Below are 23,898 nucleotides of genomic sequence, written 5' to 3' on the forward strand. Positions count from 1 at the left end.
TCGGGCTCTCTGCTCACCAGGGAGCCTGCTTCCCATCTCTCTCTCTGCCTGCCTCTCTGCCTACCTGGGATCTCTGTCTGTCAAATAAATAAATTTTAAAACCTTTTTTAAAAAAATTATAGAAACTGCAGAAGAAAGCTGACTACACCACACCCATCTTTAGCAAAACACTGGCATTCTTCAGTTGGCACCGTGCCCTGGGTGGGAGAACAGAGTCCGACTCTCAGGGATGGAGCAGCCTTAGACAAGTCACTCCTCAGGACCTGGGTTCTTCACCTGGAAAGGGACGGACCGGGCAACCATATATCCAGAGATCTACCACAGACGGGGAAATCACTACAGGGCAGAGAAGTGAACTTTGAATATGCTTTCTCATTCACTACCTTCGATGCCTCCCTTTTTAGGCCTCTGCTCAGTGTGCCTGTCACTTTCTCCCTCCTCCCCCAATCTTTCAGGATGTAGCTGTCACTTCGTCCAGGATTAGGCAAGAATGTGTACCCCACAGTTTGACAGAGAGATTAGGCTTGGGGATGGAAAACAAGTTTGCTTTTGGATAAGCTGAAACATGAGGACAGAGTGTTATCAGTGGCAAGAGGGCAAGTACCATCAGCTTTGGGGTCTCAGAAGAGGCAGCTCCCAAAAAGAAAAGAGCAGAGAGGAGAGACTAAGCTTTAAAAAAAAATGCTTTGGGGGTACCTAGATGGCTCAGTCAGTTTAGCGTCTGCCTTTGGCTCAGGTCATGATCTTGGGGTCCTGGGATGGAGTCCCTGCATCAAAGTCCCTGATCGGTGGGAAGTCTGCTTCTGCTCTGTCCCTCCCTCTGCTCATGCTCTTATGCTCTCTCACAAATAAATAAAATCTTAAAAACAAAAAACAAAAAACCTTCACTTAAGGGGCAGGTGAGGAAAGAGGAAGAATCAGGAAGAGACAGAGCAGACTCAGACTTAGGACAGAGAACCAGGACAGCATGGCAGCACAGAAGCCTGGAAGGATCATCTCAAAGAGGTTCCAACAACATCTCTCTAGGAGCAGTGACAGGACAGCAGGAGGAAGATGTGGGGCTGGAATAAGGAGGGACAAGGGCTGTGGACCAGGGAGATTTTGCCCGTGGGGTCATCTAGTAATGTCTGGAGACTGCTACTAGCATCTGGTAGGCAGAAGCTAAGAATGCTACCAGTATCCTTCAACACACAGAACACCCATTCTCATATACACAACAAAGAATTATCTGGCCCGAAATGTAAATTGTGCCACTGTTGAAAAACCCTGCCTCTGAGGATACAGGGGGCTCCCAGACCCTCCAGGGGTGCCTCAGATTGGACCTGGAAGCTCAGCAAACAGGAACAATATCCAAGAACACGCTGAAAACACCACTAAAGATGTCATTGTTGCCACCACTGGACACCCCTGGCATTAGTCTAGTCTGGTTACTAGAACCAACCCACCCCCTGCCCTACTGCTCCCTCTGGTCACAGTGGCCTCCACCTCCATCAGCACAACTGCCACGCAGGCTGGTGCATCTGGTTGATGGCACATTGCCCACAGGACCCAACCCTGGTGCAAGGAAGAAGGACAAGTGCCCTGGGGCCTTTACACCTCTTGACAATGAAGTGGGAAGGCTCTGCCTGCAGTTAAGACTTGAGGCAGAGTTTCCGGAACTAGTAACCACAGTTACTAGTGGCATCAAAGAGAAAGAGAAAGGTAGAGCAGAGTTGTTCCGTTTCTTTCTTTGAAGGTGTCAGATGGGAAAACTTGGGCCCATCTGAGGATGGAGACAAAGGAATTATCCAAGATGGAGAGCCTAGAAGGATAGGGGCGCCAGATGGGACAGAGGTGAAGAGGGGTTAAGATGGGGCCCCTCTCTTTTGTTGTGCCTACAGAGATGCTCAGCAAACCTAAAGGATGATAGAAAAACCATTAGAAAACATCTGTCCCTGAGGAGCTGGGCCGCAGCCTCAGAGAAGCAGTTTAGGGCAGATCAGAGGGTTCAGACATTGTCAAATCCGTTTTGCTAATGAAGCCACAGCGCAGAGAAGGGCTGCGCCAGGGTCACTTAGCAAGTATGAGGGGCTGAGACAAACTCCTGTCTCTCTTGGACTCTGTCAGTGCTGGAGGGTTCTGGGATGGTCATGTGTCTCTCCCCTTTTAAGATGCCGACCTAGCTTGGCAAGTCAGAGAGACTGAATTGGAATCCCCACCAGAGCCTCTCCTTCCTCTGCCTGGGAGGGACATGATTAAAGGGCAGCTGCCCATTCAGGCCCTAATTCCCTGCTCTGTGTCCCCTGGTCTCTGCCATGGGGAGCCCTCTGACCAATCCAGCCTGGGGCAGCCCAGCCACGACAAAGCACAGCGTCCTGCAGAGCTACAGCCTGTTGCCCCGACATCCCCTACCCATAGCCCAAGGGCCTCCTAGGGTTGTCAGAGCCAACACATTGATTCTACCCTGCACCTGTTCATGGACTGTCGCCAGTATCTGATGACAGAGATCATGTTGCTCTAAAGTCCCTGGCTAAACCCCGGGACGCTTCTTCATGAAGGACAGTGCTTTGAAGAGTAGAGGAGACCTAAACCAAGCCCCTGCTTCACTGTTTTGCCAGGTCCCTGCCCCATGAAAGGGTTCCCAGCTCCCTGGGGCCCAAACCAGCCTCCATTAGCCCAGAGGATTTGCTGGCTTTTACTTTGTCTTTGCAGAGGGCTGGGACCTGTGCCCGGCAGATCAGTGCCACGGTGGGACCGGCAGCAGGCACAGCACTTCTACAAGTGGCTCAGAGCCCGAAGCCACTGCCTTCTCATGAAGGGCAGCAGCCAGCTGGCCAGTGGTCCTGACCCAAAGGGAGAGTCCAGCCCGGGATCCTTCCAGCCTCCCCGGCATCTGGAGATGCTTTGATCTGCAGCATGGCATCCTCTGAAGACCCCGCTGGCACCCTCTCCAGGGAGGCCCCTGGAAGGAAACCCAGCCCTGTGTGGCCCAGTCACTTCTGTTAGGGCGCAGAGCCGGCTCCACGGGGGCTGAGCAAACGCCCCCTCCCCGTTCACACGGGCCAGCTCTCACCACCAGTTGATGCCTCTGTCTCTTCCTCCAGACTGGTCTCCTCCTGAGCCCTGGGCTGCTCCCGGCTATAACTCCGACTGGGATCTTGAGATCCGCGGGCCCTTTCGGATCTCTTTCCGCTTCTCCTCTTTCTTCCTGCGTTTCTCCTCCTCCCTCAGGGCCTTCTGGAAAGGGTCGGTGCTGGAAATGAACTGAGAGAACAGAGCAGTCTGGTTTAGTCTACCAGCAGCGAAGAGTCTGCGCTGAGCCAGGCTGCCATGGGCTTGTGGCAGCAGGAAGATGGCCTAGACACACGCTCTGCCCTCGGGGAGCCCGCAGACAAGGAGACAGTTCAATGAGCCTGGGGAAAGCTGTTCAGAGGGTCTCAAAACATAACCAGGAGCTCCCCAAGCAGACAGGGTGAGCGAAGAAAAGGACATTCCAGGCAGAGGGGCAGGTGCTGAGGTGTGAACCTACATGGGGCTCCTCCTCCCCCGCCACACCCCTGAAGGGGGAAGGCAGCCAGCGAGAGCAGGAGACCACAGACGTCCCACTGCTGGGGAACAAGCTGCAGAGAAGCCCAGGCAATGGGAGTACAGCCACAGGAAGCAGCGCGCCAGACATCACACTGGCAGAGCTGGAAAGGGGGTGGAAAAGATGGTAGTGCCCAGGCTCACGGCTTCCGGGGTGCATGGACGGTGGTCCTGGCAAGGAGAGAGGAAGCCAGGGCGAGCCAGGGTGGGAGGAGGACCTCAGTGGAGGGACTCTGCTCTCCGCAGACCCGCTCATCTGAAGCCCTGGCTTCTGTTAGGTGTGTCAGTTACCGCTCAAACTAGCATCTCCATATCTAAAGGCCGCTAAGATGTCCCCGATGTGCCCCAGACTTACCATGACTCCATCTCCCCAAAACCCAATCCTCTTAAAGTGTCCCTGTCCTCGCCAACAGCAGGGTTCCGCACCCCCACCTCTCCCCTTCTGCACAGAGTCCTTGGCCAAGGCCCAGCTCATGGTACCTCCTAAGTTTGTCTCAAACTCACCTACTTCTCTCCATCTCTCCTATTGCTAACCCCATCGCCAGAGGATAGAGGCACTGACCAGACAACGTCCGCAAGCTCCCACCTCCACACCAACCCAGCTGCTTCTGTGCCCACGCTGCTCTTGGAGGCAAGGCCGACCCTTCCCCTGGGTGCCAGATCCTCTCCCCCGGCTGACATGCTCCTGGCCCTGCACCACCAGCTCTTCCCGGCTGACATGCTGTCCCCATCAACACGCCTGGTCTCTGCCACCAGATGAAAACTTCCCCCGGAATCCACACCCCCTGCAGCTACTCTCCCACTGGTCTGTGCCCCTTGAAAAGAAAGCTCCTCGAAGGTAGTCGACACTTGCTGTGCCCACCTCCTTGCCTCTCACTCTCTCGAATCTGATCTTTGTCCCGACCACTCCACCAAAACAGCTTGTATTAGGATCTCTGATGGCTACTGGCCATGATCCTAAATGCAGGGGCCAGTTCTTAGGCCTCATGCTTCTCAGCCTTCCAGCAGCTTCTACAAGCTGCTCACTCCCTCTTTGCTACGCTCTCCTCACAGGGTCTCCAGGAAACGATTCTCTCCCGGTTTCTACTCTCACGCTGTCATTCTGGGACTTCTTTGCTGGCTTCTCCCCGTGCTCCCACCTCTACCTGCAGGCACATCCCAGACCTCAGCCCTCCGGTCACTGCTTTATCTGCCCTGGGGTGATGGGACAGGACTTGTGCCGTGGCTCTCTGTACCTTCCTTCACAGCATGACTCGCATTTGTAGCCCGAGCTTCAACCCCCAATCTAGAGTCGAATTTCCAACCGCCTCCTTGACATCTTCATTCAGATGCTCACCAGGTCCAGAGACAAAGATCTGATCTACAATCCAGGCCTCAACCCGGTCCCACCACAGTCTGCCCATTTTAGAAAACAGCACCCCCTTCTTCCAATGTGTGCAGGCTGAAAGTCTTCTAGTCCTTTTTCTTCTTCTTCTTTTTTTTTTTAAGATTTTTATTTATTTACTTGACAGACAGAGATCACAAGTAGGCAGAGAGGCAGGCAGAGAGAGGAGGAAGCAGGCTCCCCACTAAACAGAGAGCCTGATGCAGGGCTTGATCCCAGGACCCTGGGATCATGACCTAGGCCAAAGGCAGAGGCTTTAACCCACTGAGCCACCCAGGCGCCCCAGTCTTCTAGTCCTTCTTAATGAGTCTCTCATGCCACATCTGCTTCCTTAGCAAATCTTATTGGCTCTGTCTTCTAAACAACCAGAATCTCGCCACCCTCACTGTTGTCACCCTGGTTTAAGCCACTGTTAACTCCCACATGCACAAGCACACTAGCCTCATGAGTGTCCCTATTCCCACCCTGGTCCCCTAAACTACTCCCCACACAACAGCCAGGCTGATCCCTTAAAGGGAGTTAGTCAGAGCCCATTACCCCACTCTCCATGTGTCTCAGAGGAAATGCCAAAACCCCTGAGAAGAACCCCCCCCCACCGCAAAGGGTCTTGTGATCTGGCCTACTCTGACCTTATCTTCTCACATCCTCCCCTCCCCCAAATATGCTTCTAACTCAGGACCTTTGCACTTGCTGCTCTTTCAGCTTGGAATGTTCTTCCCTCAGACACATGGCTGGCTCCCTCGCCTTGTTCGGGTCTTTTCAGTAAGACCTTCTGTGCCTGAGTCACATGAAGTAGCAATTATATCTCCACGGACCTTATCCCTGAATCCTTACCCATATTCCCCTGCTTTTTTTTCACCACCTACTATATTATATGTTCTTTATTGACTCTGTCCCAGGAGAGCAGGGCTAGTCGGTGGCTTCTTTAGTGGCTGGGATTTAGGAGATGCTCACGGAATGATAAATGCATGTGCTAGGCCTCTGAGCCTCGGTGCAACTAACTAGTCCCTCTGCCTGGAAGGTCCTCCCCAGGCTGGTCCACCCCTCAAGTCTTATTTATCCCAGAATCTTATTTATCTCCACCGCCCACCTGCTGCAGCAGGGTCAGGTTCCCTGTTAGCGGTTCCACAGCTCACCATGCCTCCCTCCTCCCCTAGTGTGGTGATCACGCAAGATCAGGACGGTTTCCCTGCTGCCTTCCCCAACAGACCATAAGCACAGGAAGAGCAGGGAGAGGGCCAGCCCTGTCTGGACAGGGGCAGCGGGGTTGTTCAGTGACAGGTATGTGAGCAGCAGGCGAGGATTCCCACAGTACTCCCTGGCATGGCAAGTGCATGCGGGGAGCTGCTGCTGCTGGGACAGGTCCACACTGGAGGCCAAACAGTGAGTCAAAGCTTGAGACCGTCCCCAGCCAATGACAAGTAAGGCACAGATGTTGCTGCTATGCTTATTTCCAAGCAGAGCACACTAGGACATCTACCCTAGAACCCGTTCCCTCTGGTTCATGGTCTCACCCTCCTCCTGTGCCAGAGGCATTCATGACCTACAGGGCAAGGAGAGCTAGTGTCACAGCTATAAGGCTTCTCTGTGGGTGCCCCTCCCTGGGAAAGGCAATCTGCCATGACCTTGAGTGTCCCTGCATATTCTTGCTGGGTATGCCCTGACTGTTCTTACACCGGCCATTTATCAGGGTGGCCACGGAAGCAGGCAAGCTCGAGGGACGTTACGTGACAAGGTGATAGCAGCAACCCTGGTAGGGAAACCCCCATCCCCCATTCTGCTGCCTGAAGCAAAGCCACTAGTTCAAGGGGGCCCTTGACTCAAAGGTTCCCCTAAATAGTCATGCTGGGTCCACTGATCGTTCACCTAAATTAAGAGCTAATGGTGCCATCCAGAAGAGTTAACATAGCCGGCCTCACTGCTAGTCTTCAAAAGGACTGCTTCTAAGCTGGGATCTTGGCTAGTGTTTGGAAACCTGGATTTGGTGGGGGAGGCTCCCATTGCCCTAATTAATGAGTGGCGCACTGAGCCTACTTTGTAAACAATGTGGTTTATGCTGACACCTGCTTTCCTCCTGGGAGTTCGGAATGTACTGGGCAGAGGGTGCTTAAGGGACCAGCTCCCAATAAAAACTCTAGGCACGGAGTCTTTTTTATTTTTTCTTTAAAGACTTTATTTATTTATTTGAAAGAGAGAGAACACAAGCAGGGGGAGCAGCAGAGGGAGAGGGAGAAGCTCCTTGCTCCCTGCTGAGCAAGGAGCCCGACACCGGGCTCAATCCCAGGACCTTGGAATCATGACCTGAGCCAAACACAGATGCTTAACCGACTGAACCACCCAGGCACCCTGAGCTGAGTCTTTAATGAGCCTCCCTGACAGGCAATTTCTCACATGTCACACGTATGCTCCTGGGGAACTCCACTGGGAGAGGGCTCATGCAGGTCGGCACCTGGTTTCCCTCAAACTTCACCCTATGAGTCTTCTCCCTCTCCCGATTTTGTGCTGTATCCTTTTGCTGTAATAAATTACAGCCACAAGCACAACCACACACTCAGTCCTCATCAAACTTGGGGATGCTTTCGGGAACCCCAGACACTGGTGTCTACTGGCCATCCAGTCCCAGTGACAATGCTGGAAGACTAAATGCCATCAGGGCCAGTCAGATATTGACCCAAACGTGAAGCCACCACCCTCGCTTAGATGGCACTCTGAACACCACGCACAGTGTATTTCTACCGACTGTCATTAGCGTCCTAGTCATCTGGCCTGCCACTTAGAAGACAACAGACGGGCAGATCAACCATTCCTCTCTGGGACCACAAACCATGGAAACAAACTGTGGTGGACGGTTTAACAGTCCAGCTCAGTTGGTCAGTTGTCCATCCTAAGGCCCACTCTCTGATGAGACCAACCAGAATCAAAACACTGAGCAAGACTCCGCTGCCCAGTTGTACTGGATTGTGCCAGAAGCGGCAGCAAACCTGCCGCTGTGGACGGGCACAGGGCAGGGGGCTCCATAGTTCTGGCTTTACTACCTAGAGGAGCTGGTTGGGATAGCAGGTCCTGAGATCATTAGGATAACGACCATTCGGTTGAGTATGCTCCCTCCAAGTACCTCTACGGTGGCCCATGTGGCCCAAGGTGGAAGATACAATGTGTTTCTGATTGTTTTGTAAAAATGCCCTTGTCCCATTCATAGCTGACCCTTCTGAATAAAACAAAGGTCCAGGTGAGAGTAGCAGATGACTGGAGAAAAAGTGAAATTACAGGTCCTAGGAAGTGACATCCTGACCTTGTGGCAGCAATTAAGATTAGCATCTGGGGAGGGAACAATTACTCCTCTTGGTCTCTTAGATCCAGCACCACCACCTGGCAAACAACCCTAGGGTCTGCCCAAGCTGAGGGGCAGCTGCAGCTGACAATCTAATCAGCTGTTGGGTGTCTCACTCTCAACCCTGTGACAGGAAAACTCACAGGGACATGGTCAGTAGTGAACTACTCTAATGCGCCTGCCTGATGCCATCAAAGGCAACTCCCAAAGGGACCCTGTGCAGACATACTCAGCAGCACAGCCTGTTTGAATCTGACAGATACACATGCATCTGCTTCTCCTGACGCCTGAGTGACCTTCCATTATGCCAATAGGGCAACTGAGGCTGCAGCTCCATAGGGACGTTGCCCTCAGGGCTCAGGCCAATAATATAATGGTGACTCAAATCAAGTAGTAACGTGTGGGAGACAGTGGGCCATGAAATGTCTCTTTACTGGGGCACTTGGGTGGCTCAGTTGGTTAAGGAACCAACTCTCGATTTCGGCTCAGGACATGATCTCAAGGGTGTGAGATGGAGCCCAAAGCCCCATGTCAAGCTCCATGCTGGGTGTGGAGCCTCCTCAAGATTTTCTCTCTCTCTCGGGGCGCCTGGGTGGCTCAGTGGGTTAAGCTCCTGCCCTCAGCTCAAGTCATGATCTCAGGGTCCTGGGATCGAGCCCTGCATAGGTCTCTCTGCTCAGCGGAGAGCCTGCTTCCCCCCTCTCTCTCTGGCTGCCTCTCTGCCTACTTGTAATCTCTGTCTGTCAAAAAAATAAATAAATAAAATCTTAAAAAAAAAAAAAAAAAGATTCTCTCTCTCCCTCTGCCCACCCCGCCCCCTACCCACTAGCACAAGCATGTACACACACTCTAAAATAAAGAAAAAAAAGAATGTCCCTTTTCTGGGGACAAGGATTGCTCTGGGTCCATCTACTGCTCCCTGTAATTACTGACAATAACATCAAAGATCAGCAGGTCAGTCTAAACTCTTGCATGGATGGTAATGGGTAACTGACTCGTCTCAGACCACATTCTGATTATCTAAGATAAGACCTACTGGCCCGCGCAGGACTTATCATAGCTGGCTGAGTCTGTGACGCTGGGGGCTTGAGATCAACACAGCAGGCTGGCTTCATCCCGCTGCTTAGTGTCCTGCTGATGGCAGCTTTAATCCAATGGCCGTACGCGACAAACTGAACATATGTGATGCTAGCCTCTACCTACGAGATCAATCAGAACTGAACCGCATGTTCATGCGGAAATTTAAGTTAAGCCAAGAGGGCTGTGGGGTGAACTATGGGGGAGGCAATCGACCAAGGCCCTGAGCATCCCTGCATATTCTCACCGGGTTCCCCAAGAAAGCAGAGCCCTGATCACTCTGTCTGGGCCTTCTGTCAGGACGGCTTGCAGAGAACAACCTGGAAGGGTGACATGATGACTTCCCCCAAAGAGCAGGTCTGCTTCTATTCATTCTGAAGGCCGTGGCCGTGAATATCCCAAACTTAGTATTCTTCAGCTTCATGCAAACCCACCGCAGCATGGTATCTGCCTGGGCTCCTGGGTCATCCCTGGGTGACTTGGGGAACAAGGGGAGCCCACATGACCAGGCCAACAGTCTACATATTGCTTTTGCTGCAATGAACTCTGATGTCTCTGACCTGTCAGCATCCATGAAGCAGGAGCCGCTAAAGTCCTAGACCTTCATGGACCCTGACACTCCGCCCTGTACCAGAGGAGAGCCTATGATTTAACAAGTCCAGTCCTCCAGCCTTTCCTGCCCCTGCTGCCCTGCCCTGTCACCTCTGATTTCCTCTCCCTGCTATGTGTCCCCATCTGTGACCCTACCCTGCAGCCTGCAGCCCTCGGAGCCCACCTCAGCTCCCTAGGATGAAAGCATATGCAGGAATGTGAGACAGAAGCCAGGCTGAGCACTCAGAGGCTCAAGGGCAGAGAAACAGGGCCTGACCTCCCTGGTGTCCACCTGATGTTAGATGCCTAGTGTACACAGGGATGGTGCACTCACAGCTTCTGACTGCCCCCTCACAGCTGGGGTCCGTACCCCATGAAAAGACAGGGAGCCTGAGGCTAGGACAGGGGCAGCAGCTTGCCCAAAGGTACCAAGGAACGAGTGATGGTACGTGCATCCAGACCCAAACAAGTCTGGCTCCAAGTCGAAAGCCCTCGTGCTCCACTCAAGGTGCTCCAGCCCCTACATGACCTGGCTGCCCATGACCCCGCAGAGGCAGAGTAGACACGGCCATCCGTTCCAGCAGCTTACCTCTGGGCGGTCTACTTTAAATGGGTTCTGGAAGTCAGAGTCTTTCTCGCTGATCCCCAGCTCCTGGGCCATCTGTGGATGAGGAAGAGTTAGTCATCCTCTGCCTTCTCCTGACTCCTTATCCACAGCCACTCCCTCCACGGTGGGACCCAGGCCCAAGGCTGAGGCAGATGTGGAACAGACCCAGGTCAGCACAGAACCCCTTGAGACGGGATCTCAGGGTGCCCTGAGCCTCATCACAGAAACCACAACCTGGGGCTGACAAAGGAGCGCCACTGAAGGCAGAGATGCGAGGTTCGTGGTACACCACCAGGCAGAGGGCCCCCGCACCTCCTCTGCTGCAGCCAGTCCTTACCAGGCTAAGGATGGGCGCATGGGGGCCCTGGTCAAACACGCCCGACTGGTTGCAGAAGCTGATGCCCCAGCGGATGAGGAGGTTCCAGTTGGAATTGTGGTCAAAGTAGTGGTGCACAATCCTCGGGAAGCGCAGCACCACGTCACCGAAGAAGGCCGTGTTCTCCACTACTTGCGAGAAAGCTGGCGAGAGGATCCTGATGAGTGGCCTGGGCAGATGTCCTTCTCCTGCCTGCCTGGCCACCCCAGCCACCCCTCAGGGAACCGAAGCCCACTAAGCCTACTCATCAGAGAAGGGAACTGTGCCCGCTCTCTTCAGGGGCTGACCACATGTGCAATACCTGCTAAAGGCTTTATGTCCACCAGTGACCACTAGGTCACTGAACCCTCAACACTACCTCCAGGGAGATGTGGCTGCTGTTCCCTCTGTACAGACAGGAAACTGAGGCTCAGATGGTGGGTGAGTGGCAAAGGTGGGCTGCAAACCCAGGTCTGACTCCAAGGGCCATGCTCTGTCCCCTGTATCTCATTTGTGGTAGGGACCAGAGAGGTGGGTGCCATTTTGCACATGAAGACCCATGTGTCATGTGGGGCGTGGCTGGGTCTGACTTCCCCAACTTGACCTCCAGATACCCAGAGCCAGGCCCCAGTGTTAACACAACTACACTGCATGTGAAGGGCAGGTCTGTTAGGATCACTGGGGAGCACAGGAGGGGCTTTTTGCTCTTTTTAAAAAATCTTTCCAATTTTATATTATTTTTATTTTTTAAAAAGGTTTTTATTTATTTATTTGAGAGTGAGTGTGAGAGAGAGAGAGAGCATGCATGCAAATGAGCTCAGGGTACAGGCAGAGGGAGGAGAAGCAGACTCCCCACTCACTGAGCAGGGAGCCCGAGGCAGGACTCAATCCCAGCACCCTGAGGTCATGACCTGGGCCCAAGGCAGATGCTTAACCATCTAAGCCACCTAGGCACCCCTTTATTTTATTCCAAATGCCTCCTGAGATGTATACTAAAATAACTTTAGACTTCCATCACAAAATTCCTTGACTTGGTTTCCCCTAATGTCATCATCTTACGTAACCATTGTACAGCTATCTAAACAAGGGAATTAACATCGATACTAATCATTAGACCTTATCTGAATTTCACCAGTTTTCCCACTAACGTCCTTCCTCTGGTCAACAGTTCAGACTAAGTCAGTGTGTCCATAGTGGTCGTGGCGGGAGGTCCCCCCGACCTAGGCTACCATGAAATGGAACACTCCCAGCCCCATTGAAGTTCCTGTTTGAGCCATCCCTGCAGATAAGGCCCAGGCAAGTCTCCCAGCATCAGCCAGGACACACAGAGAGACAAGCAGACTCCTCCAAAGATATGCCAGGTTGGGTCCAAGTCTGGTAAACAGAAACCTCTGGGTTTCAGAACAGCCTTAAATCTCAAAGAACTCAGGAGTTAGCTTAGGTTACAGGTTTGTAAGAGCAAACCCCTTGTTCTCTTTTTATCTGGAAAACGGGGGCTATAGTACCTTCCTCAGAGTTAGAGTGGAGACCCGAGGTGGTGTTTGTAGAGTGCCCCCCATCTGATATATAAATGCTATTTCCATTCTCTCTCAGACAGTGTAATCTAACAAGTTTGATTGTTAGACTATGGTCGGTTAACACGGGGAGGAGGAATTACCCCAGGAGAAGAATTCTTAGAAGAGTGGATGAAGGGACACAGGACATTATTTTACTTATCTATTCTTCCCATCCTGTCTCAAAAAGGATTTAAGGGGGTTGAGGCTTTCAAACAGCAGTAAAGAGCACTCTGAATTGCCCCCACTGGCCATTCTCTTCAATAGAATTTAGGTTTTTTTCTCCTATAAACGGGAACAACCCTTGCCTTCTCTACCGCAAGGGTCAGGATGGTAGAAAAGGCAAGAATCCCTAAGGTGGGGTCATAGGCAGAGGCTTCTCCCTGTTTCGCTTGCCCCCAGCACAGGACAGTACAAAGAACTATATCCAGAAACTGGCTCTGAAGCCCAGAAATGACCAGAGAAATATGGTTTAATTATCCATATACCCAAGGGGACCCCTTGGAAGGTGTTCTAAGCGGATACTTCCAGAGAAAAAAAGCGCTGAGAATAGGAGGGAAGGAGTAGCTAGGGAAGGTCAAGGTGGTGGGGAGGAGCGGGGAGTAAGATTGGGAAGACCATACCATCCTTCAGTTTCTCGTCCTGGGGGAAGGGCCCATCTGGGAGCACATCTGCAGCAATGAGCACTGTCCGCGAGTCCTCCAGCACCTGAGGGAACCCCACCCAGGCTGAGTGGCTTGGCAGAGCCCTTCACAGATGGCCCTATTTATTTAAACCCTATTTAAAATCTTTTGTGCATACAGTCCCCCTTCACTGAACACCAGGCCCTTAGGGAGCTCCTACCCATCCTTCAGTGCCCAGATCAAAGAAAGACTGAGCCTGCCGCGAGCTGCCCATGCCCACACGCACCTTAAAGAGCCCCTTGAGCATGACGTCAAGAATCTTGTACTGCTGATGGACATCGTTTAGCTGCGCCAGGTTTTTTAGTGCCAACAGCTGTTCTCGCCGTTTCACCTCAAACATCTTCTTGTCTGAGCAGCATGAAGTTAAGGGCTGGCACCCATACTCCTGCCTGGACAATCCAGCGGTCCCAGTCCAGAGGGCCCATTCCCGACCGGAAAGTGTCTGCAAGGGCTGGAGATGCCCACGGCTGAGATACCCCCCTTGTCCCCCACCACCAGGGAAGAGACAAACTGAGAGGCATAGGCATCCATTTCATGTAAGATTCTATATCCGACACCCTGAACCCAACCCTTGCCACCTGGCTCCCTGCCAACCTGCCACCTGCTGCAACCATTCACTATTTCCAGAACCTCCTCTCTGCTTACACTGTACATTTCACCTGGGATGCCACCACCCCCCACCCCTCCATGAGTTTGTACTCTCAAGACCCAGTTCAAAAGCCACACAACCATGTTTCTCCCTGACCCTCTTCCCCAACCATGGTTCATAAAACTGCTGACTGAAGAGAAGAGCATGAGGTCTGTGAGTTCCTCAAAGCCACGGACTGACCGGTCCTGACTCTTCTTTGTGTCTCTGAGTCTGGCCCCAGACAAGGTAGCTGAGGATGCCAGGGCCTAAGTCTCCACCTAGAGTCTCCCCCATAAGATGCAAAGCACACGCACAATCCTCAGAAAAAGTACGCCTTGTCTTTTCCATTCAATATACAGGGAAACTGAGGTTTAGAAGAGAACTGACTCGATCAAGTGTTGGTTAGAACACCTCACCTTTTCTTCCATTCCCATAGACTGGGTCTGCTCCAACCCTGAAATCCAATCAGTTGTGGGTCCAGAAAGACTGTTTATAGACAACTTCAGAAACAGCTTATTAACACCACCTCCCATGGCAAAGGATACAGATTTCCAGGCTCGGGTCCAGGGAGGTCTTCAGAGTTCCTGTGACTCCTGTCCCAGACAACAGCAGGACAAAGAGGAAGGCCAGGAACTGAAGAAGATCCATATTCAAGATCCTAGGACTAGGAAAGTAACCCAGAGAGGGGTGAGATCCAGAGTTTGGTTTTATAAAATAAAGCACACGCGCAATCCTCAGAACAAGTACGCCTTGTCTTTTCCATTCAATATACAGGGAAACTGAGGTTTAGAAGAGAACTGACTCGATCAAGTGTTGGTTAGAACACCTCACCTTTTCTTCCATTCCCATAGACTGGGTCTGCTCCAACCCTGAAATCCAAGCGGTTGTGGGTCCAGAAAGACTGTTTATAGACAACTATAAAGAGTGCAGGTGAACAGCAGCTTCCCGACATGCCATGGCCTCCAGATACCAGGAACCCAGCTTTGGGAACTCCTGGAACACTAGTCTCAGCCCGGGGCCTGTGACCACCAGACACTCCATGAACACTGTGGGATGGTAGGAGGGATATACAGATAATATTAGCAACATAGGAACGCTTAGGGCACAGGGTCAGTGTCTAGAGCTCTGGGCTGGAGCCCTGGCTCAGCCTCTGACTGTGGGCCCTGGGGCAAATTGCTCATCCTGAGCCTCAGCTTTTTCACCTGTAAAACAGAGGTTTCTCCCTACTGTAGGGAGAAAGGACTGGGTGAGGCATTGTGCCTGGGGAAGGGGGGTCTGGTCATTATCATTCCCTTTCAATACACCCCATCCTGGGCCCCAGGAAGATGTCCAGTTACAGAAGCCCAGGCAGTCAGGGGAGATGTGAAAACTTTCAGTTTCCCTCCCTCTCTGACTTCTGTCATCAGAGCAGAAAGGGGCCACCTGGTTGGCTCTGTCAGTGGGCATGCAACTCTTGATCTTGAGGTTGTAAGTTCGAGCCCCACACTGGGTGTAGAGATTACTTAAAAATAAATTCTTAAAAAAAAAAAAAAAAGAATGGAAGAAGGGATTTGGGGCAGGAAAGGAGGGTGCACAGTCTTGGGTAATAAGGCTGCCTGCCACTCACTCACTGTGGAACCACAGGCACCACAAGCCACACCTGTTCCTACTCAAGCACTATTCCCTAATTAATTTTTAAATTCCACATTCAAGGCACTGTTTGAGACCTGGGAATACACTGGTGTCTAAGACAAACAAAAATCACTGCATTCATCGTCCTTGTGTCCCCAGTAGGGGAAAGGGACAATCAATAAACCTGTAAAACAAGCACAAAAGGATAAGGGAGCTGACAGGGTGGAATATGAAACACAGTGGTCAGGTGACAGCTGCCCAATTTTACCAATGTGGAAACCAAGACACAGAAAAGTGAGGTGATTGTCCAAAGACACTCAGCTATTCCCAGGCTAATGAGATCCTAGATAAGCAAAGGCTACCTCAAAGCTGCCACCGTACTAGCAGGACACCTGCTCCAGGGGAAAGACGCTCAGTGATTGACAGAGCCTGCAGAGGTCATTCAGAGAACCGTCCTGGTGCCTGAGGATGAGACAACTGAAGCTTCCAGGACGGGAAGGAGTAGTCCAAGTTCGCCCAGGACCACCTGCCCTCCAACGTCACGCTCTAGACTCAAGAGAACGACCCGGGCAGGCTAGGGCAGAACTTAAAGCCAGGGGGAATCAGACAGCTGGTAACGACCGCAGCAGGAGAGAAGCGGGAAAGGGAAACCGAAAAAGCAGACGGCGTGGAGGCGGATCCTGCTTTATCTACTGTACTCCCACTGACCCTGCCTCTCAATCCCGCTCCCCGCCCCGTGCGTTCCCAGCGCTCTTCCCGGCTGGGTACGAGGCTCTGAACCCATTCTGTGAGGGGGACATGGCGGTAGTGGGCTCGCGGACCCGGCTTGCTGACCCGAGCCTTTGGGGCTCCCAGAGGAGTCAACGAGTCCTTCCGACGAGAAGACTCCGGAGCCGAGAATCTCATCCGCTAGCCCCAGCAGCAGGTTCGGGGGCCCTTGGCCCCTGCCCCCCAGCCCCACTAGGAGCCCGCCCTCCCTGGACCCCCGGCCCCACCTACCAGGCAGGTCAGTGCGGTCAGAGGCGTGCGGATAGGACGTCGGTGTGCTGCCCGGCTCCGGGGTCCACGGGGCGAACAGCAGAGGCGCGGAAGCTCACACTAGGCGCCAGCAGCAGCGCAGGAACCTGCGAGCGCGCCCCCGCCAATGAGCGCGGGCCGCGACGGCCGCTCCGCTGACCTCACTTCCGGCCCCGCCCCGCCCGGACCCCAGCGCGGCAAACCCGAGTCTTGTCCCGCCCACCTTGTGACCGAGGCGCGACTGTCGCCCTGTCACGGTCAGATTGGAGGAAGTTAAGCCTGCGTGGGGTCTGGGCCCGAGTCAAAGGGCGCGTCAGCGGACCGGGGCCCTGACCGAAACTTTTCATAAGCTGACAGTATCTTTTAAACTGTAGTTGACGCAACCAGTTTGGTGGGTCCACTAGCAGTTTTGTTTTGGTTTTTTTAAGACATCTGCAGTGCGGAGTTGGTGCATCCCCTGCTCGCCTCTTCAGTCCACCAGCTTCTAAACCTAGTTCGTCGGGGGCCTCCCTATCCGTTCATTAGGACGGAGTTCAGACCAGTGTTGTGCAGGGTCTGTACGGCCAAACCCGAGGAGCTGGGTGGGCTGCCCAGTTACGGCACCCAGGTCGGGGACGGGGGACAGGGGGCTCGGCAAGCGGACAAGGAGCCAGAGGCGCGGCGGGCTGAGTTGGGAACAGAAGCAGGCACATTTGTGGAGAGCAGACCTTAAAAGAACTGCACACGCGGTAACCAAATACTAACTCTGGGCAGGGCGCACGGAAAAAACACAAGGGACCTGCTCTAGCCAGGAACAGCTGGGCTGGGCTAGCGAGGCACAGGATTTGACCTGCTCAGCTTCCTTGCCTGGAAATTGCACCTCTCTCCATCTTCATGTGAGGTGAGGGGGCAGGTAAAGTACCTTGGATTAGAGCACTTGGATCACAGGGGTACCATCCACATGGCCTTTCTCTGCACTTCCAGCCCCGTGGATAGCCTGGCTGTTTTTTTTTTCTGGGTACAACTGAGGCAGCCGGCTGGTGCTCTTTACATGTCACCAGAACAAATCTCAGCCCCCAGTCCCTGAGGAGGCCATCAATTCCTCACGGAAGCAGTCCACTGTCTGAGTGACAGAGTTACCAGCTCCAGGGAGCCAAGACAAGTCATGTCGGAAACGTTTTTAGAGAGTCCACAGAGACATGTGAGTGTATCGTTTTATTTCCTGACTCCATTTCAACAATGGAGCTAATGGCTACAGTTGTCATCCATTTCCCCAACAATCCTTTCTCTTCACCAGGTCTCAGTTCTCTGTTTCTGGGCCTTCAAGTTACAAAGGTCAGTCTCTGATGTGGGACAGGGATACAGCCACCCCTCCCAGGCAACTGGCAGCAAAACCTGAGAGGAAAACAGCAGAAAGGTGGAGCCAACCATGGGAGAACTATACTTCCAGTACTCAGAGGTGCCATTAGGAAGATTGGGCTGCGTTCTAAAGCTGGGACCCAAACACCAGGGTAGCTAGTTGCTATTCAACAGGGAACTGTTTCAGGCACAGGGGAAGGAGAGCCAGGGAGGTAGCCAGCGGGAATGGGGATGAAGCACCAGATTGAACACCCAGACGGAAGTGTCTCTGGAGCACCCCAACCACGCCCAGAGGGCCTCTAGCTACTGCCCACAGCCCCCGGCTTTCTCAGGGGCATCACCCCCCACCGGGCTGAGGGAAGCACCTGAATCTGCTGGATTTGCGCAACTTTCTCCAAAGCTCTTGGGAAAGGACTGGCTCCTTCCTGAGTTTGGTAATGTGGCTTTGGAGGCAGACAAATGGGGGTCAGATCCTGATGCTATTACTGTGTGATCCTGGGCACATCATTTAACCTCTCTGGTCTAAGTTACATCTATGTTAATACCCTAGCTTCTGTGAGGATTAGACATGGTGCAAGTAATGTGCGTGGCCCTTGGTAGGAACTTAAAAAGAATAAGCCGTTGTCATTGCTATCACGATTATTCTCACTAAAGCAGATGCTTTAAAGGACAGGGCTGTAGACAGTGTCACCCCTCTGAAGCATGATGCCACAGCCTCCCATAGCCTGAGTGACCTTGCCCAGGCCAAGGCTCCCAGATGCAAGAAAGGATACAGCATGTCCAGGGGTGGCTGGGTGGAGGAGCTACTCAGGGTAAGGCCCTCTAGGGAGGCCTGCAGGGTGTGGGCCGTGGTGTGATCAGCCAGGAGACCCATGCTCTGGACCTGAGGGGAGAAGAAGGCAGGGAAGACAGTCCTTCTCAGCATCCACTCCACACAGGCCCTCTCAACCCTCCACCCTCTGCACTCTGACCTCCCCTCAGCTGCTGTGGCCAGAACCACCATCCTCCGCACAGAGGACGGCGTGGAGGGTCTAGCCTTACAGTGGCTACACAGCATCCCCTTCCCACCCACCTGCAGGAGGAAGCCATGCAGAGCCTGGCGTGTGTTGTTCGACAGTGTAGAGAGGTCAGCCAGAGCCGCGGCTTGCAGAACATGACCCACCTCCTCGTGACCGAGGACACTGCTGCTCTGGAACCGCACAAGCTGGGCCAGGGAGAGAAGCCCCAAACACACGGGGATTTGGCATATTCTTCACAGATATTTCCTGTGTCCCTGCTGTGTCTGGCCCTGGGCTGGGGGCACAGATCTGAAACCCAGAGAACCCTGCCTTCAGAAGCTCAGAGTTGGTGGGCAGAGGTGGGGTTGTGTCATAGACGAGAGGTGTAAACTAGGCACACTGTGACACACTCAGAGAGTTGGCCCTGCTGACCTCTTCAGTACCCTTCCCCTCACTCCTTGAACCTGCACGAAACACGCATGGCCAAAAGGACTGTGTATGGTTACCCAAACACACCACCACGTGTTTGTTTACCTGCTATTTTCACTTCACTGCCTGGAACACTTTTCCTCCTCTTTGCCTATTAATCCTTCAAACCTCAGCTAAAATGTTACCTTCCTGCTGAATGTTTCCGTTTCATTAAAACAGGAGAGGCATTAATTGGGTGCTTACTGCATCCTTATTCATCTCTCCTTCCTGGCTCTGACAGAAGCAATTATAGTCAACCTTTGAACAACGTGAGAGTGAACTGCACAGGTCCACTTAGACACAAATTTTTTCAATAAATACGGTATTATAAAAGTATTTTCTTTTTATGATTTTCTTAGTAACATTTTTTACTAGCTTCCTTTATTGTAAAAATCAGTATTTAGTACACATAACACACAAAATATGTGTTAACTGACAGTTTATGTTATCAGTGAGGCTTCCAGTCAACAGTGGGCTATTAGTAGTTAAGTTTTGGGGAGTCAAAAGTGAATATGCAGATTTCTAACTGTAACGGGGTCAGCACCCCTAACCCCCACGTTATTCAGTGGTCAGCTGTGCTCGTCTCCGTGTTCCTACACCAATCACTGCCTTATTCACTGATCCACTTCACTACCATTCACAGGCTCACAGCTTTGTTCTTTACTCAGTGTTCTCTGTTCTTTACTCAGTGGGCACTTATGGTGTGCCAGGCACTTAGCATATCTTCTGCTGAGCCACTAATAACATCATGTTTTTTTTTAAAGATTTTACTTATTTATTTGACAGAGATCACAAGCAGGCAGAGAGGCAGGCAGAGAGAGAGAGACGGGGAGGCAGGCTCCCTGCTGAGCAGAGAGCCCAATGTGGGGCCCAATCCCAGGACCCTGGGATCATAACCTGAGCCGAAGGCAGAGGCTTAACCCACTGAGCCAACCCAGCTGCCCCATAACATCATGTTTTTTTGTTTTGTTTTGTATAAATTAATTTATTTATTTTCAGAAAAACAGTATTCATTAACATCATGTTTTAACTATTAGTTTCCTTTTCTATTTTCTTCTCTAGACTGGGGGACCCTTAAAAGGTAGAACATTTGGCTCGGTGACATCTTTGGTCCCCAGCACAGGATCTGGATGTGGCAGACAAGCCTTGGCCAATGTTTCATGTGCAAATGAATTAGAAAGAGTATCTGGGGTGCGCCTGCCTTCATCTGGGGTTGTGATCCCGGGGTCCTGGGATTAGGTCCCATGTCGGGTTCCCTGCTCAGTGGGGACCCTGTTTCTCCCTCTCCCTCTGCCTGCCTCTCTGCATACTTCTGCTCTCCATATATAGCTGTCAAGTAAATAAATAAAAATCTTAAAAAAAAAAAAAAAAGAAAGAGTATCTGGGTCTTTTGGGGTGAGAAGATGTGGGCGCTTAGAGGAATTCTCTGAGCAGCCCTCCTAGACGGTGAAGGCCCACCCAGCCCCTCCGCTTTCTACCCGTCTACCTGGCCTCTTCAGGACCACACAGCTCATAACATCCTTCACACCACAGAACCATCCATTCTGCACTTACCAGGGTCATGAACCTCAAGATCTCAGGTCTGAGGAAGGAACTCTCTCCAGCATCCAGGAGGGTAAACAGCAAAAACCGATTCCAAGGCTGGGAAACCACATGGAATGCTATAGGAAACACCAGTCACCCTGGGTTGTTACTGCTGCTTCTCTGTAGGCCTTGGAACATTGCTGAAGAGGACTTTCTCTTATTGTCTCAAAAAGGGGCTGCTTAGCTAGCGGCAGGGCCTGGGACAAATTGACCACTGGAAGTTTCTTTCTTCCCTGGGCTTCTAGCCACCTATGCTGCCTGGCTCAGGGAGACCACATATCCCACTATTGTGGGAAGCAGAAGGAAGGGCTGTGCCACTTCAGAGCTTTGTGACCTTGGTTGGGCAGGTTACTTGACCTCTCTGGACTGCAGTGTCCTCATCTGTATAATGGACATTATAATGCCTTTGCATGTTATGAAAACAATTAAACAAAATGAGTGTGTATCAAAAAACAGAGGTTGGGAGTCTAGGACAGAAGGGTGGCAGGGGCTGGCCCCCCCATGGGAACATCAAAGAATGGGGAAGGTTTCTACCGATGTCTGGGCTCCGGGCATGCAGGTAGTCAAGCAAGGCTTCCAGGCAGCCAACACAGGCATAGGACAACAGAGGGTCCTTCTGCAAACAAACAAACGAACAAATAAAACCCCTTCGTGTCAGATTTTGCTACCAATGAGTTTTGATGCCAACCAAGAAAAGAAATTTTGGTTTTCACAACAATTTGTATTTCAGAATTTCGGATTTGGGATTGTAACTATGTAGAAAATCAAGAAATATCTGTTGCTTTTACCTCTAACTCATACATAGAGCCAAGTGCTTATACTGATGATTTACCTATATTCTGCCTACATTTAAGAGACCTTTTCAGAAAAGGAGCAGTGTCTGGGTAGCTCAGATGGTTAAGTGTCTGCTCAGGTCATTATCTCAGGGTTCTGGAATCAAGGCCCACATTGGGCTCCCAGCTCAGTAGGGAGTTTACTTTTCTCTTTCCCTCTGTGCACCCCCTTCCCGCCCCACTCCTGCTCTTGCTCTCTCAAATAAATAAATAAAATATTTTCTAAAAGAAGAGAGGAAGACTTTCAGAAAAGGAGTTAAGCCCTGGGCTCCACTAAGAGATTCACAAATTATAGACTCTATAAGAACCTCACAGTTTATCTAAACCAGTAGGTTTCCACCTTTTTTTTTTTTTTAAAGCAGAACATTACATCTAACAAAATTTTATGCTCTAATAAGCATACCAAATGAGCTCATTATCATCAGTCATTAGAAAAATGCAAATGAAGGGGTGCCTGGGTGGCTCAGTGGGTTGAGCCACTGCCTTTGGCTCAGGTCATGATCTCGGGGTCCTGGGATCGAGTCCCGCATCGGGCTCTCTGCTCAGCAGGGAGCCTGCTTCCTCCTCTCTCTCTCTGCCTGCCTCTCTGTCTACTTGTGATTTCTCTCTGTCAAATAAATAAATAAAATCTTAAAAAAAAATGCAAATGAAAACCACCATGAGGTACCATTATAACACTTACCAACAGCTAAAATTAAAAAGACTGACAATACCATGTTGGCCAGAATGTGGAGCAACTGGAACTCTCATATACTTTTGATGGGAAAGTAAAATGGTGAAGTCATTTTGGAAAAGTTTGATGGTTTCTTATAAATATATACTTACCATACATGGTAGGTAGAATTTTAAGACTCTCTCATGACCTCTGCTCCCAGATGTTACTCCTGTGATTATGCTATGGTATATGGCAAAAGAGGGATTGATTGGGCCCAAACTCGTCTACCAGCCCTTGAAAAGCAGTTTTTTCTGGCTGGTGGCAGAACCAGAGAGCCTGGGGTGTGAGTGGTTTGAAGACAGAGGGGCTGGCTAAGGAGGAACGTGAGCAACCTTAAAGAGCTGGGAGAGGCCCCAGAGGAAGAGATGGGTTTTTTTCCCCCAGATCCCCCAGATAAGCACCCAGCCTGGCCAACCCCTTGATTTCAGCCTTGTGAGACCCTGAACGAAGAACTTGGTCGAACCCACCCAGACTTCTGATGGAGAGAACTGTGGGATAGTACCATGCGGTGCTAAGCCATTACATTTGTGGTAACTTGTTACGCACTTAGAAACCAAGTATGTCGTTTGACCCAGCAATTCCACTCCTAGATATGTACCCCCAAGAAATAAAATCCTATGTCCACAGAAAAACTTGTACTTCAGTAGTAACAACAATTTTACGCGAAATAGCCAAAAATCTGGAAGTTCCAAATCAATAGGTAAATGGGTAAACAGCTGTGGTATGGCCATATGATAGAAGACTGCTCACCAATAAAAAGAAATTTAGTACTGACACACATGACAGCATGAATGACTCTCAAAAGCATTAAGCTAAGTGACAGAAGCTAAACACCCAAGACCACATTTTGTACGATTTCATTTGTATGAATTCAAGAAAATTCAGTGACAGAAAGCTGGTTAGTGTTTACTGAGGGACAGGGATAAGGAGAAGAGATTGACTACAAATGGCACAAGGGAACTTTCTGGGGTGAGGGAAACGTTCTCGATCATGGTTGTGGTAGTGTTTATAAAACTATTTGTCAAAAGTCACTGAACTGGGGGTGCCTGGGTGGCTCAGTGGGTTAAGCCGCTGCCTTCGGCTCAGGTCATGATCCCACGGTCCTGGGATCGAGCCCCACATCGGGCTCTCTGCTCAGCGGGGAGCCTGCTTCCTCCTCTCTCTCTCCGCCTGCCTCTCTGCCTGCCTGTCATCTCTGTCTGTCAAATAAATAAATAAATAAAATCTTAAAAAAAAAAAAAAGTCACTGAACTGAAAAAAAAAGTCATTAAACTGTATACTTAGAATCAGTGAATTTTATTGCATATAAGTTATATCTCAAAAAAACTGATATTTTAAAATCTTTTTCTTTTTTTATTTTTATTTCTTTATTTGTCAGAGAGCCAGAGAGAGATCAAGCAGAGGCAGAGGGAGAGGGAGGAGAAGCAGACTCCCCTCTGAGCAAGGGTTCCCAGGACCCTGGGATCATAACCAGCCAAAGACAACTGCTTAACCAACTGAGCCACCCAGGTGTCCCAAATAAAATGTTTTTTTAAAAAATAAACATTTTAAATTAAAAAAA

General features: G+C 51.2%; 2 protein-coding genes across 2 annotated transcripts in view; both read right to left on the reverse strand.

Annotated features, from left to right (window-relative positions):
• Positions 1 to 1,702: 1,702 nt before the first annotated feature.
• Positions 1,703 to 16,521, reverse strand: CCDC134 (coiled-coil domain containing 134). Its single transcript, XM_013045178.2, has 7 exons — positions 16,384 to 16,521; positions 14,319 to 14,437; positions 13,372 to 13,493; positions 13,086 to 13,170; positions 10,892 to 11,073; positions 10,537 to 10,608; positions 1,703 to 3,243 (listed from the first exon to the last, which is right to left on the reverse strand). Exons 2-7 carry the CDS (start codon positions 14,419 to 14,421, stop codon positions 3,118 to 3,120), a joined length of 690 nt encoding a protein of 229 aa, XP_012900632.1. The 5' UTR covers positions 14,422 to 14,437; positions 16,384 to 16,521; the 3' UTR covers positions 1,703 to 3,117.
• A 1,059-nt stretch (positions 16,522 to 17,580) lies between these two features.
• The window catches only part of MEI1 (meiotic double-stranded break formation protein 1), a 78,503-nt gene continuing 72,185 nt past the window's right edge, over positions 17,581 to 23,898 (reverse strand). The window contains exons 27-31 of the mRNA XM_004771229.2: positions 21,324 to 21,405; positions 20,760 to 20,866; positions 18,812 to 18,943; positions 18,513 to 18,622; positions 17,581 to 17,762 (exon numbers count right to left, since the gene is read on the reverse strand). Of these exons, the coding sequence (XP_004771286.1) occupies positions 17,717 to 17,762; positions 18,513 to 18,622; positions 18,812 to 18,943; positions 20,760 to 20,866; positions 21,324 to 21,405 (477 nt within the window). The 3' untranslated portion in view covers positions 17,581 to 17,716. The remainder of the gene's footprint in view (positions 17,763 to 18,512; positions 18,623 to 18,811; positions 18,944 to 20,759; positions 20,867 to 21,323; positions 21,406 to 23,898) is intronic.

Source organism: Mustela putorius, unplaced genomic scaffold, assembly GCF_011764305.1.
Source record: "Mustela putorius furo isolate JIRA1106 unplaced genomic scaffold, ASM1176430v1.1 tig00000738_pilon_pilon_pilon, whole genome shotgun sequence".
Lineage (NCBI taxonomy): Eukaryota > Metazoa > Chordata > Mammalia > Carnivora > Mustelidae > Mustela > Mustela putorius.

Excerpts from the sequence above, each read along its gene's own strand:
- CCDC134 (XM_013045178.2), bottom strand. The coding sequence starts at position 14,421 with ATGGATCTTCTTCAGTTCCTGGCCTTCCTCTTTGTCCTGCTGTTGTCT. Across the intron at positions 10,609-10,891 it reads ATGCGCCCATCCTTAGCCTG|ATGGCCCAGGAGCTGGGGAT; the intron begins GTAAGGACTGGC and ends CCTCATCCACAG. Across the intron at positions 3,244-10,536 it reads TTAAAGTAGACCGCCCAGAG|TTCATTTCCAGCACCGACCC; the intron begins GTAAGCTGCTGG and ends CTGTTCTCTCAG.